The 17,907-nt window shown below is 45.0% G+C and overlaps 1 protein-coding gene across 11 annotated transcripts in view; it reads right to left on the bottom strand.

Annotated features, from left to right (window-relative positions):
* The window catches only part of AKAP7 (A-kinase anchoring protein 7), a 127,359-nt gene that overhangs the window by 88,785 nt on the left and 20,667 nt on the right, over window positions 1-17,907 (bottom strand). For all 11 annotated transcript variants that reach the window (XR_012034763.1, XR_012034769.1, XM_072834000.1 and 8 more), the window contains exons 3-5: window positions 17,783-17,907; window positions 6,431-6,567; window positions 1,135-1,295 (exon numbers count right to left, since the gene is read on the bottom strand). The exon at window positions 17,783-17,907 is cut by the window's right edge and continues 15 nt beyond it. Coding sequence is in view for 9 of the 11 variants with exons in the window: in XM_072834000.1 (XP_072690101.1) it covers window positions 1,135-1,295; window positions 6,431-6,567; window positions 17,783-17,907 (423 nt within the window). In the remaining 2 variants the exon portion in view is untranslated. The remainder of the gene's footprint in view (window positions 1-1,134; window positions 1,296-6,430; window positions 6,568-17,782) is intronic.

The raw sequence follows: 17,907 nt of genomic DNA, 5'->3' as shown, positions 1-17,907 counted from the left end.
TCCAGACTGCCCAGAGTCAAGATATCCTCAGGTCGAAAAATCAAAATAATACAGTCACTGTGGAAAACAGTATGGAGGTTCCACAAAAAATCACAAAGAAACACCATATGATCCAATAATTCCACTCCTGAGTATTTACCCAAAAAACAAAGACACTAATTCAAAAAAACATACGCACCTCCATATTAACTCCAGCATTATTTACAATAGCCCAAATACAGAAGCAACCTAAGGGTCCATCAACAGGAAGATGTGGTATATATACACCAGAATATTACACAGCCATAGAAAAGGTGGGATCATGCTATTCGAGACAACATGGACGGACCTAAGCATATTATCCTAAGTGAAATAAGTCAGACAGAGAAAGATAAATACCATATGATTCTAGTTATAAGTGAAATCTGAAAAAACAAAACAAAACAAATGCATTAACAAACAAAAAAGCAGAATGAGGCCTCTAAATACAGAGACCAAAACAACAGCTGCAGGAAAGGAGAGCGGTGGGAGGTTGGGCAAAGTGGGTGAAGTGGTGGGAGACACAGGCTTCCAGGTATGGAATGAGTAAATCAGGGGACGCCTGGGTGGCTCAGTCGATGAAGCGTCCAATTCTTGGTTTCAGCTCATGTCATGATCTGGGTCGTGAGATTGGGCCCTGCAACGGGCTCCCCACTCAGCGGAGTCCTCTCCCTCTGCTCTTGCCCCCAACTCTCTCTCTCTCTCTGCAGTGGATCAATATTTTTAAAAAAAGAAGTCATGGGAATAAAAGTCACTGCATAAGGGATAAAGGCTGTGGCTGTAAGAGGGATGTACCGGGTCAGATGGTAGCTACACTCGTGGTGAACGTAGTATAAACTTATCAAATCACTATGTTGTGCACCTGAAACTAATGGAGCATTGTGCGTCAACCATACTCAAAGAAAAAAAAAAAAAACTCAAGATAACTTTCAGGTGCTTTATTTGGCTGCTCACCTACACATGCAAATACCGAAGCAGCTCATTGCTAGCGTAAGGTTATAATGGCTCTCCAAAGCTAAAAGGCGTCAAACGTCTACTAAGAGAATTGGGGATGGGAAAGAGATTGCTTCCTCAATACAGGAGATTTCCCATGGATTTGCTACTGTTTTGCTTTACCTGCTATCTCCAAAAGCGGATTTATGTGATGTCCTTCTGCCAGCTTCACAAATCCAACCTGATTTCCAAAAGTGTCAACCCCTTGAAAGGGCAAAATCAACTCTTTTCCTTGGAGGATTTCTTCTACAAATGGTTTTAATTCCAAAAGAGCACCGATACCACTGGGAAGAGATGATATATTTTTAAGTAATGAAATATATAAAACCAAACAAGAAACAATCAGTTTTAGAAAGATAAGTTTTGATATTTGTTCTAATTAAGGTTCAAAATCGAACCCATGTGATTCAAATTAAACATTAATTTCCCACAAAAATTATGGAAGAAGTAAATTAAATCTTTACTTAATTGTAATTTACATTAAAGACATGAAAGAAAATACTATTTTATAGTTCACCAAGAGGTTTTTAATCAAGAAAATGCTGCACAAGCAACTAAAAAAAAATTACTGATAATATATTCCAAAAAACTTAATATCACAAAAGCTTATATTAGATTATATGGAAAGTTCTAGATTCTTATGAAAAGTACCAATATAGTAATTACTATCTGCAAAGCACTAAAACTTAATATTCATTATCTCTTAAACCATAACAGCCTTCATAATAAGATAATACTGTAACTGGATTAAATGAAAATACAATCTTCTATTTGCCAACTACAACCATCTGAGTTTATTTCTGTTTAATGTATGTGATTATAGGACTATTCTGTGTTTCAAATACTTTATTTTTCTTCATAATAACAAATGTTTACTATATGAATGAATCAAACATTATCAGATTTGGAATATTTTAAAAATTAGGATAAATTCCTTCCATCTTTAAGAGAATTCTAGTGTAGGTATGGCGTTATGAGAAAAAATTAAAATCTCACTAGATGGCAGCAATTACTCCAAAAAGAAAAAGGTACATTCTTACATAATGGAGATGGCCTTAAAATACCCTTCAGAGAAAACATCTTTATTTTCAACTAATCAGTGTGATTTGTTCACCAATAATTATATGTCAAATGTGTGAAAAGAAATTTAGGTACTTTTCTAGCTCTTTCGTATTTCTAAATTAGTTTTCATATATAAAGTCTGTAACTGATTCCATCCATAACTTCATACCGAGTTTCAATTCTTGTCAAGGCCATAACATAACGTACAATAATGTACGTTATTATTCGTAGAGTACCTTCGGAGAGGTCAGCATTTGCCATTGTGCCTCCCAGTCCACGTCCTAAACCCAATCTGTGCTGACTGCATCCGTGCAGAAGACACAGTGTGTGTCCCTGTCCAGCCGCGGGACGGGCCTTGGCTGCGGGGGTTAGAGCCGCGAGGGGAGGGCACCCGCTCTGGCCCATCGCTCACTGATTGGGGAATTCGAGACACTCATTTCAGATGGAGGCCACATAAATAAATAAATTAATTAATTAATTAATTAAAATAAAAAATAAAATAAAATAAAATAAAATAAAAAAATAAAATATAAAATAAAATAAATAAAATAAAATAAAATATAAAATAAAATAAAATAAAATAATAAAATAATAAAATAAAATAAAATAAAATAAAATAAAATAAAATAAAATAAAATAAAATAAAATAAAATAAAATAAATGTAGGCCACACAAAAGCCTAGGGCTTTTCATAGACAGCGAATCCTACATGCTATTTTTCATTAAAAAAAAAATCTAGATAATCCAACGTCAGTCCAGTTTCAGCTTTTTCAGTTTTCTGGGTGCATAGAGCACGAAGTCCCAAGGAGACGTCACCCATCACAGAGAGGAAGAGTCCTGGGGTCTATTGGTAAGTATCACAGACTTCCAAATTCTTTGGAATAGCGTATCTTCTCAAGAATGTTTTATACAAAGACTTCTCCATGGTAAACCGAGGAGAAAGTGTACGCATCCAGGAAACGGCTCTGAAACGGGGCTTCGGCCCCGAAGGTGCGTCTGAAATTAAGGCAGGGAGCGCAGCCATTCTTCAGCTCAGCAGCTGGGTTTGGCCTTAAAATTTCTATCCCTTTCTCCCACGTTCTGAGGACAAAGGACCTGAAGTGGTGTCTGAAGAAATTCATGATTTTAAAAAAAATCTTTTTTTTTTTTTTTTTTTTAAGTAATCGCTGTAGCCACCATGGGGCTTAAACTTGTGACTCTGACATCAAGAGTCAGCCAGGCGCCCTGAAGAAATTCGTGATTCTAGAAACTGCTTCCACGCACCCCACACCCAACCCACTGGTCGATAGATCACTAAGTACCTCGATGACCATACTAGATTTTGAAAAGAACACAGACAAGAAAATGACAATACAGAAGCCAGCTTACTATACGGTATAGGATGGAAGGTAAAATTAAAAGATCAGAGACTCAAATAAATAAATAAATAAATAAGATCAGAGACTCAGAAAATCCTTCATATATATAATGTTTTACCGGGAAACCAGATCGGTTCCTCTCTCACTATCAAGCTCCCCGAGTGAAGACACATCTTGATTCTGCTCCTCCTTTGAAGGTTCACGCTGCGGGTGCCTAGGTGACCGGGTCCCTGACTCGGCTGGCTCGTCGTGCCCTGGGCTCAGGCCGCGACCTCAGGGTGCTGGGGTGGAGCCTGCTGGGCGCCCTGCTCAGTGGGGTGGGGGGCCGGGGGTCTCCTTCCCCTGCACCCTCCCACTCTCTCCCTCTCCCTCTCTCTCTGCAAGATAAATAAATCCTTTTTTTTTTTTAATAAAATAAAAAATACAAGCTAACACACTGCCACAGACACTTCCCTGGCTTCCCAAACTAGTAGGAAATCTTTTGTCCTTTGAAATGCCATTACTGCTTCGTGCCTTTGGAACACGGCGGTTTGTCCTCGTCATCTGCCATGGCCATTTCAGGTCAGCGGGCATCTAATGACGGCAGCTGCATGACCCAGAGCGTAGGGGCCGTTCCTGGTTCGTCCTTTTCCCCAAGCACCTGGCTCAGGACCCTGCGCGGGCGAGGTCCAGGAGCTGTTGCTGTGGTTCCTACAACAGGCCTCGTTGGTTTCCTAGAGCTTTCATTACAGTTTTGTTGAGAAGAATCAGGGATCCCTGGGTGGTACAGCGGTTTGGCGCCAGCCTTTGGCCCAGGGCGTGATCCTGGAGACCCTGGATCGAATCCCACGTCGGGCTCCTGGTGCATGGAGCCTGCTTCTCCCTCTGCCTATGTCTCTGCCTCTCTCTCTCTCTCCCTCTCTCTCTGTGTGACTATCATAAATAAATAAAAATTTAAAAAAAAAAAAAAAAAAAAAAAGAGAAGAATCGCTAAGCTGCCAGTACGTGCTCATCACCTCCGAGGAGGGACAATATTCCCAGTACCAGGAGGTCGCACCAGGTCGCCACTTCACGCCGCGGAGACTCGCTGGACATTTGGTTCTTCGCGAAACTGTGAGGATCTGCGAGGAGCCCCGGCTCGGGCTGGGCCGGATGGGGGCCGGATGGGGGCCAGATGGGGGCTGGATGGCTGGGCCGGATGGAGGCCGGATGGGGGTAGATGGGGGCTGGATGGGGGCCGGATGGGGGCCGGATGGGGGCTGGATGGAAGCCAGATGGGGGCCAGATGGGGGCCGGATGGGGGCCGGATGGCTGGGCCGGATGGGGGCCGGATGGGGGCCAGATAGGGGCTGGATGGCTGGGCTGGATGGAGGCCGGATGGGGGCTGGATGGGGGCCTGATGGGGGCCGGATGGCACGGGGCCCTAACGGGCAGCCCAGCGACCCTCCCCTCACCGAGCCCCACCGTGACAACCCAGAGGGCCCCCAAACCTCCCTCAAAGCATCCTGCCTGCACCGGGACGTGGACCAGCCTGGGACGGGGGAGGCACCTGCCGTCACCTGGCCCTGCTGCCCACCACGTGCCCCTCACTGGAGGCCTCGGGCTGTAGGAGGCCATGGTGCCCAAGCAGGGTCTCTGCCCCCCCATCCCCCATCTAGGCCCCGCAGCCTCATGCTGCCTCCCTGAGTGGTAAGGGGACCGACTGGCTCCGGCCTCCCTGCTGACCAGAGTTGGCCACTTCCTAGGGCTCCTGCCTCCTCGCTGGGGCCTCACTGCGGCCTCCACTGTGGCCTCCCGCTCCGTTAGGAGAACAAAGGAAGCCACATCCGTGGGGGTGCAGCCTGGGGAGCAGAGACCCAGCTCCAAGGACACAGATGGATCCAAACCCGCTGATGACGGTGGCTCAACCTTTTCTGGTTTAAAAAGGTCTCCGGGGTACAAGCCTCCTTCCAGGAGGGAGCCCCCTCCCCTCCCCTTCCCGGGGCCCACGTTCTCCTAGGAGGACTGAGTAGGCCCTCTGGTCGGCCTGCCCATCCTCAGGGTCCCACTTCGGGGACACAGCCGGGCCACGTCCTGGGTACCCCGGTGGCGCCCCGCGCACCCTTGCTCCTCTGGCCTTGGGAGCCGCACGTGCTGCCGAAGCAGGGGCCCTGCCAGCAAGCCCCGGGCTTCCTTCCCACCCGCCCGCCCGGCCTCCGAGGCCACCCGGCAGGACACAGGCCCTGCGGCACTGTGTCTGGGTCCTGGTGGGCCCGGGGACGAGGGTGCCCACCGAGGCACCTGCTGGGCTCGCCCATCTCCGTGACCCGGGTCTCCCAGCCTTGCTGAGCCAGGGCTCCCCCAGAGTGTCCCTGCCGCCCGTGGCGGCTCCAGGTTGGACAGGACCGTGGGTCCCGACGGGCGGCCGCCCCCAGCCAAGCCGTGTCCTTCATTCTCTTGGGAAGCGACAGGCGACGGAGAAAACGGGAGCGACTGCAAGGTGGTAGGACTGCTTCTCCAGAGAGCTAGAACCCAGAACCCAGGCTGAACCAGAACCACACGGAGGGTTACCAGGAAGGAGCCATGACATGCGCCCGCAAGCATCCCCAGGGGAGGGGAAGGCCGAGGCCCCCCACCGCAGGCTGGCGGCAGCGGCATGCACTAGAACTATTACGGTCCCCGTTTCCTCAAAAAGCGCATGATTCGCCCTGAACCAGGCAGCCATTCAGAGGTGGTTGGGCCGTGGCTCCCGACCTTTACCAAGAATCCGAACCTGCGTGGTCAGCCCCAGAGGGCGTCCACGATCAACGCAGGCAGCAACCACAGACCCAGGGCCACTATTTGACGACAGTAACAGAGTTTAAAAGCCTAGATTAGAAGGAATATTTGCATTGCTAATTCCGCACATTGACTATTAACTGAAATAAATTATAACAAAGGATGTTTCCTCAGAATTTCAGCGCCTCTTTGGGTTCTGCTATGTTCACTCATACCAAAGTAATAATCTGGAAAATGATATTCGAGGAAGACGTAGTACTCACAGGTTGACTTCATCTTCGTTTAATAGCTGCATCACCAGCAGGGTTATGTGAAAGGAGCCGTCACTGGTCATGGCTTTGGCTAGTCGCTCATCTTGCTGGAGTATTGCATTTTGCAGGATCTTAATTCCTCTCGTAATCTAATCGCACACACACATATATACACAGAACAGAGGTTAGGTAAGCAAGATTTCCTAAGACGACACGTCAGTCAAGAAGAAAAATAAGCAACGACCAAAATTAGAACGATGTCAAGATTCCTCAACTCAACAATGCTTAATTACCTATTTGTTCTCAAATACCCTGGATAAAATGAATTTTGGAAGCTTAATAGGATATATAAGTCTTGAAGAATCGTGCAATCCGTGTCCATCTTAAAAACATCAAACCTACGGGTGCCTGGGAGGCTCAGGCGGTCAAACACCTGATGCTTGATTTCAGCTCAGGTCCGGATCTCAGAGTCATGAGGTCGAGCCCCATCTGGGGCTCCGTGCTGAGCAGGGCGTCTGCTTGAGATTCTCCCCTCTCCCTTTGCCCCTCCCATTCTCTTTCTCTCTCACACACACACAAATAAATAAATAAAGCTTTAAAAAAAAATCAAGCCTAATACCCTTATTTTACAAACTGAGTCACTGGGTTGAACCCCCTGGTTGACAATCTCTCAGTGACCATGCAGCTTTTCAAAAAATGGTCCTTAGAATATGCAGTATGACTCATGATAATCATGATCTTTCCTAAAATAAAATAAAAAAAAGTTTTATTCTTGCCACAGAAAGGTCAAGCCAGCAGACAACATTCCATTCCTGTTGGAAGTATTATTTATTTGTCCCCAAGTGAATGTGTCTGAGAACCCATTCTTCACGGCCTTTAAGATTTTTTAGGACAGCAATAATCTCAACAGGAGTGACTATTGTCACTTGCCCAGATGTATGAGGAGGGGCACAGCCGGGCAAGGAGAGTCGCTGAGAAGCTCACAGCTGATGGCAAAGCGAGCCACCCTCGGAGAGGAGAGCGCTCCCAGGAGCCAGGAGGCTGGGCGCTCATTCAGTGACCAGAGGGAGGGCAGGGGCCACAACAGGGGCAGGGGCTACTATGACACTGCGAGATCGGACAAAGGGGCTCGGAGCACAATGGACTGTCCTGATGCTGGAGTCGCTACTTTCTCCCAACAACACTCCCAGTACCCACAGGAGGGAACTGGGCAAACCCCGAGATGCCCTCAGGGACCTGGCCTCCTGGGGACCTGGCCTCCTGAAGACCTGGCCTCCCGGGGACCTGGCTGGCCAGGGACCTGGCCCCCTGGGGACCTGGCCTCCCCGGGGACCTGGCCTCCCTGGGACCTGGCTGCCCGGGGACCTGGCCTCCTGAAGACTTGGCCTCCCTGGTACCTGGTCTCCTGGGGACCTGGCCTCCCTGGTACCTGGTCTCCTAGGGATCTGACCTCCCTGGCACCTGGTCTCCCGAGGACCTAGCTGCCCGGGGACCTGGCCTCCCAGAGACCTGGCTGCCCGGGGACCTCGCTGCCCAGGGACCTGGCCTCCCGGGCAGCTTCACAGTAAATCTGTGTCCCCACAATCGCCTCGCCGGTCTCTTTCCCTTGCCATCTGGGCGATGGCGACACAGGAAAGGGGGTTTTCTGGGAGGCAGTGATGTAGCAACACCTGACGTGCGATGGCCCAAGGCCAGGGGTCCCTTCGACGAATCCCAGAGCCTGAGAAACCAAGTGCTCCTGACCCGACGGCACATGAGGGTCGCGCAGAGTCCCTCTCCTCTAACTCTGTATCAATAAAATTCGACTGTCAACTCCTCCAGGGCCATGTTTATTTCTCTAACCCACCACCACACCTTGGCTATTCGTAACAGTAAGAGAAACAACATGCAAAAGTACAGCTGAAACCAATACAACACTGTGCGTTCCCTGTGCCGGAATTAAAGTAAAGTTAAGATAAAGAAGAGAACTGGAAAAAAAAAAAAAAAGAAGAGAACTGGCCTGAGGATACATCAGTAACGGTCAGGTCACATCATGCTGAGATGTGCTTTTGCACCTAAAATTTATTAGACATTTTCCAAATCATTAAATATATCGAATATCTTCATTTTCTTTAATGGCACGGGGTTCCAATTGTATGCCCCATAATTTAATTATCTACTCCCTTACTTACAGAAATAAATTATTTTTTCTCAAAAAAAGTTTAATTAAGAAAACAAAACAAAAAATAATAAAGAACAATAGCACTAACTAACCTATATGGTGTGATCACTAGGTTCTAGGTACCAAAGTGAGCATTTTACACATATTAGTCCACTGAAGCCTCTGAACATCTCTATGTGGTAGGTATTGGTATTAACTCTATGAAAATAAATTGAAAAATAGAAGATAAAAAAAATCTGTTTAAAATCATATACCAAAACAAAGAAATTTAAGAATAAATTACAACACACAAGAAAAAATGCAACAGATACAAGGAATTGGCTTGTTTTCTAGATGGGACAAAGGGGGCAGAGATGTGGGTACTGGCTTAAGAATGAAACACTGAGGGGGAAAAAAGGAATTCAAAGATTTTTAGGAAGTCTTACTGGATACTGTGTGATGGAATACATTGGCCCTCTCAAAAAGACCTTTAAAGTAAATTTATATTACTCACAAATTATTTTAAATTTGAATTTTTGAGTTTTTTCCAGGTATAGCGAAATACTGAAATTGGCTTATGGGCCTAACAAAGCAACTTAAGAGGGTCAAGGTTCATATGGAAAGGGCCTCACCCAGTGTCAAGGGCATCAGAGGTGCTCAAAGCTGTTAGACCTCTGGCACTGGCACAAAAATAGACACAGAGATCAATGGGACAACACAGAAAGCCCAAAAAAGAAAAATACACTCATATGCTCAATTAATCTATGATGAAGGAGACAGAAATACAACAGGAAAAAGTCTCTTCAACAAATGGTGTTGAGAAAACCGGAAAGCAACATGTAGAAGAATAAAACTGGACCACTTTCTCAAACCATAGACAAAAAATAAACTCAAAATGGATTAAAAGACCTAAATGTGAGACCTGAAACCATAAATCTCCTAGAGGGAAACAAAGGCTATCATCTCTTTGACATTGGTCTTGGCAACATTTTTCTAGATACAACTCCTAAGGCAAGAAAAACAAAGCAAAAACAAACTATTGGGATCACACCAAAATAAAAAGCTTTTGTACAGCAAAAGAAATCAACAAAGTGAAAGGGCAACCTACAGATTTTTTTTAAAGATTTTATTTACTTTTTTTTTTTTTTTTTAGATTTTATTTATTCATTTATGAGAGACACAGAGAGAGGCAGAGACACAGGCAGAGGGAAAAGCAGGCTCCATGCAGGGAGCCCGACACGGGACTCGATCCCAGGTCTCCAAGATCAGGCCTTGGGTCAAAGGCGCTAAACTCCTGAGCCCCCCGGGCTGCCCTTATTTACTTATTTGAGACAGAGAGTGAACACCAGCGAGGAAGCAAGAGCAAGGGGAGGAGCAGTGAGAAAGGGAGAAGCCGACTGCTCGCTGAGTAGGGAGCCCAATGCTCAACCCCAGGGCCCTGGGATCATGACCTGAGCCGACTAAGCCACCCAGGTGTCCCTGGGGAAGATACTTTCAAATGACATTTGTTTAATAACCAAAGAATATATATAACTCAACACCAAAAAAACAAATAATCTAATTAAAACATGGACAGAGGACCTGAAGAGACATTTCTAAAGAAGACATCCAGATGGTCAACAGACACATGAAAAGATGCTCAACGTCTTCATCATCAGGAAAACACAAATCAAAACCACAGTGAGATATCGCCTTATACCTCTCAGAAGGGCTAGAATCAAAAAGACAAAAAAAGAAGAGAAAAGAGAAAAAGAAAAGAAAAAAGAAAAGAGAAAAGAAAAAGAAAAGAAAGAAAAAGAAAAGAGAAAAAAGAAGAAAAAGAAAAAGAAAAGAAAAGAAAAAAGAAAATAACAAGTGTTGACAAGGATGTGAAGAAAAAGGATCCCTCATGCACTGTTGGTGGGAACATAGTTACAACCACTGTGGAAAACAACATGGAGGTTCCTCAATAAATTAAAAATACCATGTGATCCAGTAATTCCACTACTAGGTATTTAACCAAAGAAAATGAAAATAATAATTCAAAAACATACATGCACCTCCATGTTTATTGCAGCATAATTTACAATATCCAAATCGTGGAAGCCACCCTGGTGTCCACTGATAGAGAAGATATTATACATGTCTATGCATGTCTATTATACATGTCTATAAATATCTATGTATATTTATATATTGGAATGTTAATCAGGTATCAAAGATCTTGCCATTTGCAAAAACATGGACGGACCTGGAGAGTATTATGCTGAGCCACACAGAGAAAGATAAATATCCTAAGAGTTGACCTCTATATGGAATCTAAAGCACAAAACAAATAAACAAAAACCAGAAACAGACCTACAGAAACAGAATTCACACTCACGGCTCCCAGGGGGTAGGTAGGAGGGTAGGATGGGCAGCGGGTGGGGGGTGGGAGATGCAGGCTCGCGGTGGGCTGAGCAAGTCCGAGGATGAAAGGCACAGCGCGGGCAGCACGGCCGGTGGCACGAGCTGGGGCTGGGGGGTGACCCACGGGGGCTGCACTCGGGGTGAGCACGGCCTAACGTAGATGGCCAAATCCCTAGGCTGTCCACCCGAGACGACTGGACGCTGTGTGCCAACCATACTTCAATTTAAAAACAAAGTCATGCCTCTAAACGATGTAATTACATCTCCAAATCTCAGGGGTACAAGTGGTAACTCTGGTTTGGCTGAACAGGGAGAGTAGCACAGGATGAGAACTCACATACGCAGAGTGATGCTAATTAAGAATGCTGAACTTGGCTCAGAAATTCTGGATTTTAACCCGAGTCTACCATAGGTGTGAGGCCACACAAGTCACCTCGTCTCACGGAGTCTTGGCTTCTTCAGCTGCAAAATAGGAATGTTGGAATCTGCATGGCCGAACTCACAGAGCTGTGTCACGGGTCCCAGGACATAAGCTCCGTGAAAATGCCCCGTAAGCCCTACACCACTCGCCTGATTCGAGGGGTGGGACTGCCCCAATTATAATCTGTGGCCCTCTGCCCTTGCGGTTCTGCCTCCCAGGGACCGTTCAGCAATGTTTGGAGACGATTATGGCATTGCTAGGGACTTGCTGCTTGTTTTTGTTTGGTTGGTTCATTTAAAGGTTTGTTTTATTTATTTGAGAGAGGGAGAGTGTGTGTGTGAGTGGGGGCAGAGAAGAGCCCCGAGCAGACCCCCCACTGAGCACAGATTCCATCACAGGCTCCAGCCAGAACCCCAAGTCATGACCTGGGCCAAAGACAAGGGTTGGATGCTCAGCCACCTGTGCCCACCAGGCCCCCAGGGGCTTGCTACTTGCACCTAGCAGGTAAGTTGTCTGCATTTTCATACAAACATTCTTCATTCTGGGCTCAAATACTAATTATATATAAATTCAGGATAATACTAAAAAACTGCATTTGTTTGTGTATTCAACATCTTAGTGCAATGCCCAGCATGGTAAAATCGTTCCAGACCATCCAGTAGCTTGTAAATTAAATATGGTAAAATAATTCCAGACTATTTTAAATAAGTTAAATATTAAAAACCATAAAATACTTTGAAGATTAATTCCCTAATGTCACACAGCACTTATAATACAGGATTAACCTCAACCTACAAAAATTCTAAAGACAATGTAATGAAGTGATTTCTTTCCTTTTTAAAAAAAAAAAAAAGTTTTATTTATGTAAATAATCTCTATATCCAACATGGGGCTCCAACTCACAACCCTGAGATTAAGAGTTGGATGCTCCTCCAACTGAGCCAGCAACGCGCCCTGATCAGGTGATGTATTTCCAGCCACGCTTTGGTGCTCCCTATGATGCTCCAGATTAGTTTACATATTGCTTGATATCATCTTAAGAGCTTTTTAAATGTTTTTTTGTATTCCTAATTACATTCTTAAAACATAAAAGAAAAACGAAAAAAACTTCAGTCTTCTTCTGCAACCCAGTGTATAAAGTACCAAAGTCAGTAAAGGCCAAAGGAAACTAATTGTTGCAGCCACTGTTTCAAAGTCTACAAAGCCCTTAAAGCTTATCCGTCACCACAATCCCTAGCCACTGACAGCACCATACAGGCACATTCAGAAAACCTAATACTAGAGAGTCATATTTAAATAGAATATTGACAGAAACTTTTAAAAATAAGGCATCATTAAAATCCTAAATATTAAAAAAATAATAAAAATAAAAAAACCCTAAATATTTGTGTTTAGGGAATAAGCACACACTTCCACCTGTTAAACCTCACCACTAAGCCATGCCCCACATGCCTAAAAATAATGCAGTTAGAAAATTCACTTTTATATCTTTTAAGCTTTCTAATTGACTCAAAGCGTTCATGGGTGCAAAGGCAAAGCCTTAAAGTTACAGCGCTTCTGCACGAGGAAGACAAGCCACACACCAGCACAGACGAGAATGTCTTTGACCCCCATCTTTTGACATTATTTTCGGAATTTTTTGAAGCTGTTAACTTATATTGTTCCCAAATTTGCTGCCTCATTAAGATTTACTAGAATTTCACTTCAATTTGCTACCGTAACTTTTCTTCAATGCTGAGCACTTTCATTTTTCTTGCTTGTCTACAACCATGAAAAGAACTTGAAAGATTGATGACAGAGCAAAACTGGAGTAAAAGTAAAAAATCAATCTCCAACAGGAAGATTTTCCACATCTACCCAGTGGTTCACATGCACACCATGGTATCAAATACTTTCACAATTATACTTCCCAGGAAAGAACTGAATGCACAAATATGCAATTATTATTGTGTAAGATCAGCAATTTTCACGTTACAAAATGATGAAATATGGGATTAAATGTTGCAAATGCCTTTTAAAACCCCCCAAAAATATTTTTCCATTAGTGTAAAAAATTATCTTGTAAAAAATTAACATTCTCCTGAATTCAATCAGTTTCTAATTGTTCCCTTGCGTTTTTTCAGCGCTGATTTATCTTATATTACTACTTATAAGAAAGCACATAAAACCAACAAAAGTAAATCCAACTAGAATTAACAATTAGACAATTCTAGCCATTTAAGAAACATGTAAGATTTATTATATTAAATATTTTTCTTCTTATTTTTAAGCTAATGTATAATTGCAGGTAGTGGAGAAACAGACTCTTTCATATACTTGAAATTAGGATATTTATATGCGGCCATTCTAATTCATTGTCCAGTTCTATTCCTAAAAAAAAAATATGAATTTCCATTAAGGAAGAATTTCAAACATCTAAGAATGGGTTTTAAAATCAAAGACCCATGTAAATCTGAATCCTTTTTTTCTTTAAAACTAGATGCCAAAAAACAACAACAACAAAAAAACTAGATGCCAACAAGTAGAGGCCAAAAGTAGAGCAGCTCATTGTGAATGTGCTCCCTTCCAGAAGCCTGTTTGCAGGTCACTTAATTGGAACTTGGCACACAGTCTCCCATTGAAACACGTTATAAACGCCGCTTCTTTTCCCAGGCCTTCCCACAAAAGCCCATAAGCAGTTTTTAAAGAAAAATAACATTTGATACTTTAAAACAAACAAAAAAGACGTTCATAAAAGATGCAAAATGTACGTCGTGACCCTGTCCCCTCCCGCCTCTGCGCCCGTCGTCGCCCACACAGCACCCTGGAGAGGGAAGCGGCCAAATCCTGGGCCTCCAGGCCCCTGGCCCCTGCGGTTGCCGAGCCACCCCGCCCCATGGCTGCGGGACCTCTAGCGTGACCCTGGAGTTCCTGAACCCTCCGCCACTGCTGGTGTGACTGGGTGTGCCCGAGCACCTGCAGCCCCTGTGGGCACCTGCAGCATCTCTGCTGCTACCAAGCTCTGCTCTGGGTACAGAGGACGAGCCGGAGAGGCTGGGGAGGGTGACAACCGTGCTCAGGTGGCAGGGATGACAGGTCACGTGGGGGCCAGCGCCTGGGCGGGGGTCACCAGCAAAGAGGGCGGGCTGAGATTTTGTCATTAACAAAACCAAGAGGAGAAAACCAAACCAAAACAAAACTCCCGGATAGGAGAGGCCTTCTCTGGGGGCAAAAGGAAGCCGGCAGGTCCGAGGTCACAGGGTCTCAAGCACAAGGAACCGGTGCCAAAGCGGGGAAAGCGGGTCTGTGCAGAGCCTCGGGGGACATGGCAAAGCCATTCTTAGTCCTGACGCCCGCGGGGAATAGGGAGACACAGAAGCAGGCGGGTGGTGGGCCCAGATGTGGGTTCAGAAAACAATGATCACCTCCATTTTACACCTAAAGAAATGTAAAATGACACAAATCAAGTCACCTGCCCTACCTCCGCAGGAAGTCTGCACCCGGATGTCTTCAAACAAGGCCCATCTTCCCGCTGTCTACACCGCCTCCCAGAGAGGGAGAGGCAGACTCACAGGCTAAGGCAGCCTGCAAGGTGAGACCCAGAGCGCAGGCCATCCTCTCTTCCCCTCCTCCGGGCACTGCTGGGGCCCAAATCCCGAACAAGGTGCACAAGGAAAGAATTCCTGGGCCACGTGCCCTCCACACCTCATGACCCCAGTGATCTTCACCGGAGAGGCAGGAGGCCAGAGCTAGGCGAGGAGGGCCAGGCCAGCCTGGGGGGGTGGGGGACTGCTCAGATCACCCCGAGGGCCCGGACGGACGTGAGAAGGGGGCAGGCCCCACGGAGGGCCGGGTAAAGCAACTTAGAGAAGTGCTCCCCCAGATTCTACACTGAGGGAAGTAGTAGGACAAGGTCTCCGCAGCAAAGCAAAATACGGAACCTGGGGGCTCTCCCAATCATAGATTGGGGGTCCCTGCGAAGTCACCTTGCCTGTTCCACACTCTGGGTCCTGAGGACTTAGCTTCTGACTTCTCCGTTAAACGGGACCACCTTTGCCCTCCAGCTGTCTTCTGACTTCCGTGTGTACCTACGATCCTAAATTTCAAAGAAAACCTGTCCAAATAACTCACAAGTATTTTATTTTATTTTATTTTATTTTATTTTATTTTATTTATTTTAACGATTTATTTATTTATGAGAGAGAGAGAGAGAGAGAGAGGCAGAGACACAGGCAGAGGGAGAAGCAGGCTCCATGCAGGGAGCCCGACGCGGGACTCGATCCCGGGTCTCCAGGATCACGCCCTGGGCTAAAGGCAGGCACCAAACCGCTGAGCCACCCAGGGATCCCCCAGGTATTTTAATATAACATATAACATAATAGATCATTGCTGATGACATTAAACTTTGTGTCACCTAAATACTCTGAAGGACTATCATAATGTTAACCCATCATATTTTACAGGTATGGACCAGTAAGATCATAATCTAATTGTTTACTGCATTAAGTTCTAAAACCTCGTATCGTGGGGCAAGGTCGGTTAAGTGCTTTCGGCTCAGATCACGATCTCTGGGATTCCAGGATCGAGCCCCGAATCAGGCTCCCTGGTCAGCGGGGGAGTCTGCTTTGTCCTCACCCTCTGCTCCTCCTCGGGCTCATGCCTGCATTCTCTCTCTCTCTCTAATAAATCAATAAAATACTTTTAAAAACTCTCTCTCTTTATCTCTAATAAATAAATAAAATACTTTAAAAAATAAACTATAAAATTTTAAAAATAAATAGAAAATTCTATTTTTTACAAAAATCGCTAAATAATACAAATTTCTTTTTTTATGTATCTTCTCTCCCCAGCTAAACTGTGATCTCACAGACCAAAAATTGCCTGGAATGCATCAAGAATATTTTTTTTCTTTTGATATTTATTTGATTTCAATTTTCATTTGCTTTGATTTTTTCCAAATTCATTAGCATTCCCCAGAAACATTCTAGTTAAATAAGGGGAGGAGCCACTGCAAAAGGTGCCTTAAAAAGAAACCAGAGGCCCAGAATGGAACCACAGGGGCGAAGGGCCTCGTGTCGGCAAAGCAAGAAGTGACACCTACCCTAACCGCCCCAGGGACTTACCCGTCGCGTGGGGTTTCCTGGTGGGCACGAGTAAGTTTACTGACAGACCTGTCCTTTCTCCTTCGGAGGGTGACCTTGCCTAAAAGGATGGATCCTTTGCCCACAGTTTCCTTCTTTCCTCCCCATCTCTACCTCTAAACCCTGCCCTCTCCTGCAGCCTGACGGAGCCCGTTCCTCTTCGCCAGATGAGAGGCTGCCCCGTTCAGGACTTGCTCACTAAAGCCAACCGGGTCTTCAAATGTACTTGGGGTTTTTGTTGTTTAATACTAGTAAAGGGCATCATGGTCCACAATCAAACGGAAACTCAGATCTGCCTCTCGAACTGCACCAAGATGTGAAAACAGCCAGTCTTCCAGGGCAGCTTCCTTCCCCACCCCCTGCTCCAGCAGCTTTAATTAGATACTGCAGCTCTCCGCCACATACAAGGGGTTCTTAGTTTGGGCCAATTGGCTGGTCCTGTTTATTATTCATACCCCATTAATTTTTCAGATTTTTAATAGACTTCTACCCAAGTTTATCATGCAATATTAAATTGGTACAACAATGAGTAATTTTTTAAGAAACTACTATGTTGCAGTCATCCTCACCATACACAGGACTAAGCAGCAAGAAACCCACTTTACTTTCCAGAAGAGATTTTGGAATCCTCTTTTCCTACCTGGCCACTGCTCCCTGCTTCTGAAGGGTTCCTCCATTACGGCAAATACACACTTACAGAGAACCGACCCTGACATGCCACCTGGCAACACTTTTCAAAAGGCTTTTGCAAAATTAATGTTTAAATAGGATTGCTTAAATACTATTTCCCAAAATTACTGTTTAAATGCATTCTATTGTTTAAACAGGATTATTTCTCATATACCCAGCTAAAATGCCACCAAAGACACTGAAGAGCTGAGAGCAAATGGGCTTATAAGCATTTAGTGTAATTTAAATTTAAAATAAACTTTAGAGTAAAACAGTTAAAAAAAAAAACCTTTAAAAAAAACAAAACAAATGAATAAACAAACAAACAAAAAAGCCAAAACAAACCCATAAATACAAAGAAGTGAGGGTGGCCTGAGGGGAGTGTGAAGGGGGATGGGAAAATGGTGAAGGGGAGGGGGAGGAACAGGCTTCCAGTCAAGGAATGAACAAGTCACGGGGATGAAAGGCACAGCGTAGGGGTCGCAGTCCCCGGTGTGGACAGACGGGGGTATTCCATCTGTGACGGGGTGCAGCCCACTGTACAGACCATCACGTCCCCATGCTGCACAGTTGAAACTAAAGTGACATTGTGTGTCAACCATACTCCAATTAAAAAATCAAAGCACCTCTTTGTTGGTGATCGGAATGGATAGGAAATAGTTGGGTTGATAACCTTTTTGCTTTTTTTTCCTCTTCTTTATTTGATCTTTACTGATCCGTTCATTTTCTTTACTTCTCTCCAAATTTATGT

This window comes from Canis lupus, chromosome 1, assembly GCF_048164855.1.
Source record: "Canis lupus baileyi chromosome 1, mCanLup2.hap1, whole genome shotgun sequence".
NCBI classification, from domain to species: Eukaryota; Metazoa; Chordata; class Mammalia; order Carnivora; family Canidae; genus Canis; species Canis lupus.
The sequence above is the reverse complement of the archived record's forward strand: the minus strand, read 5'-3'. Positions and strand labels throughout refer to the sequence as shown.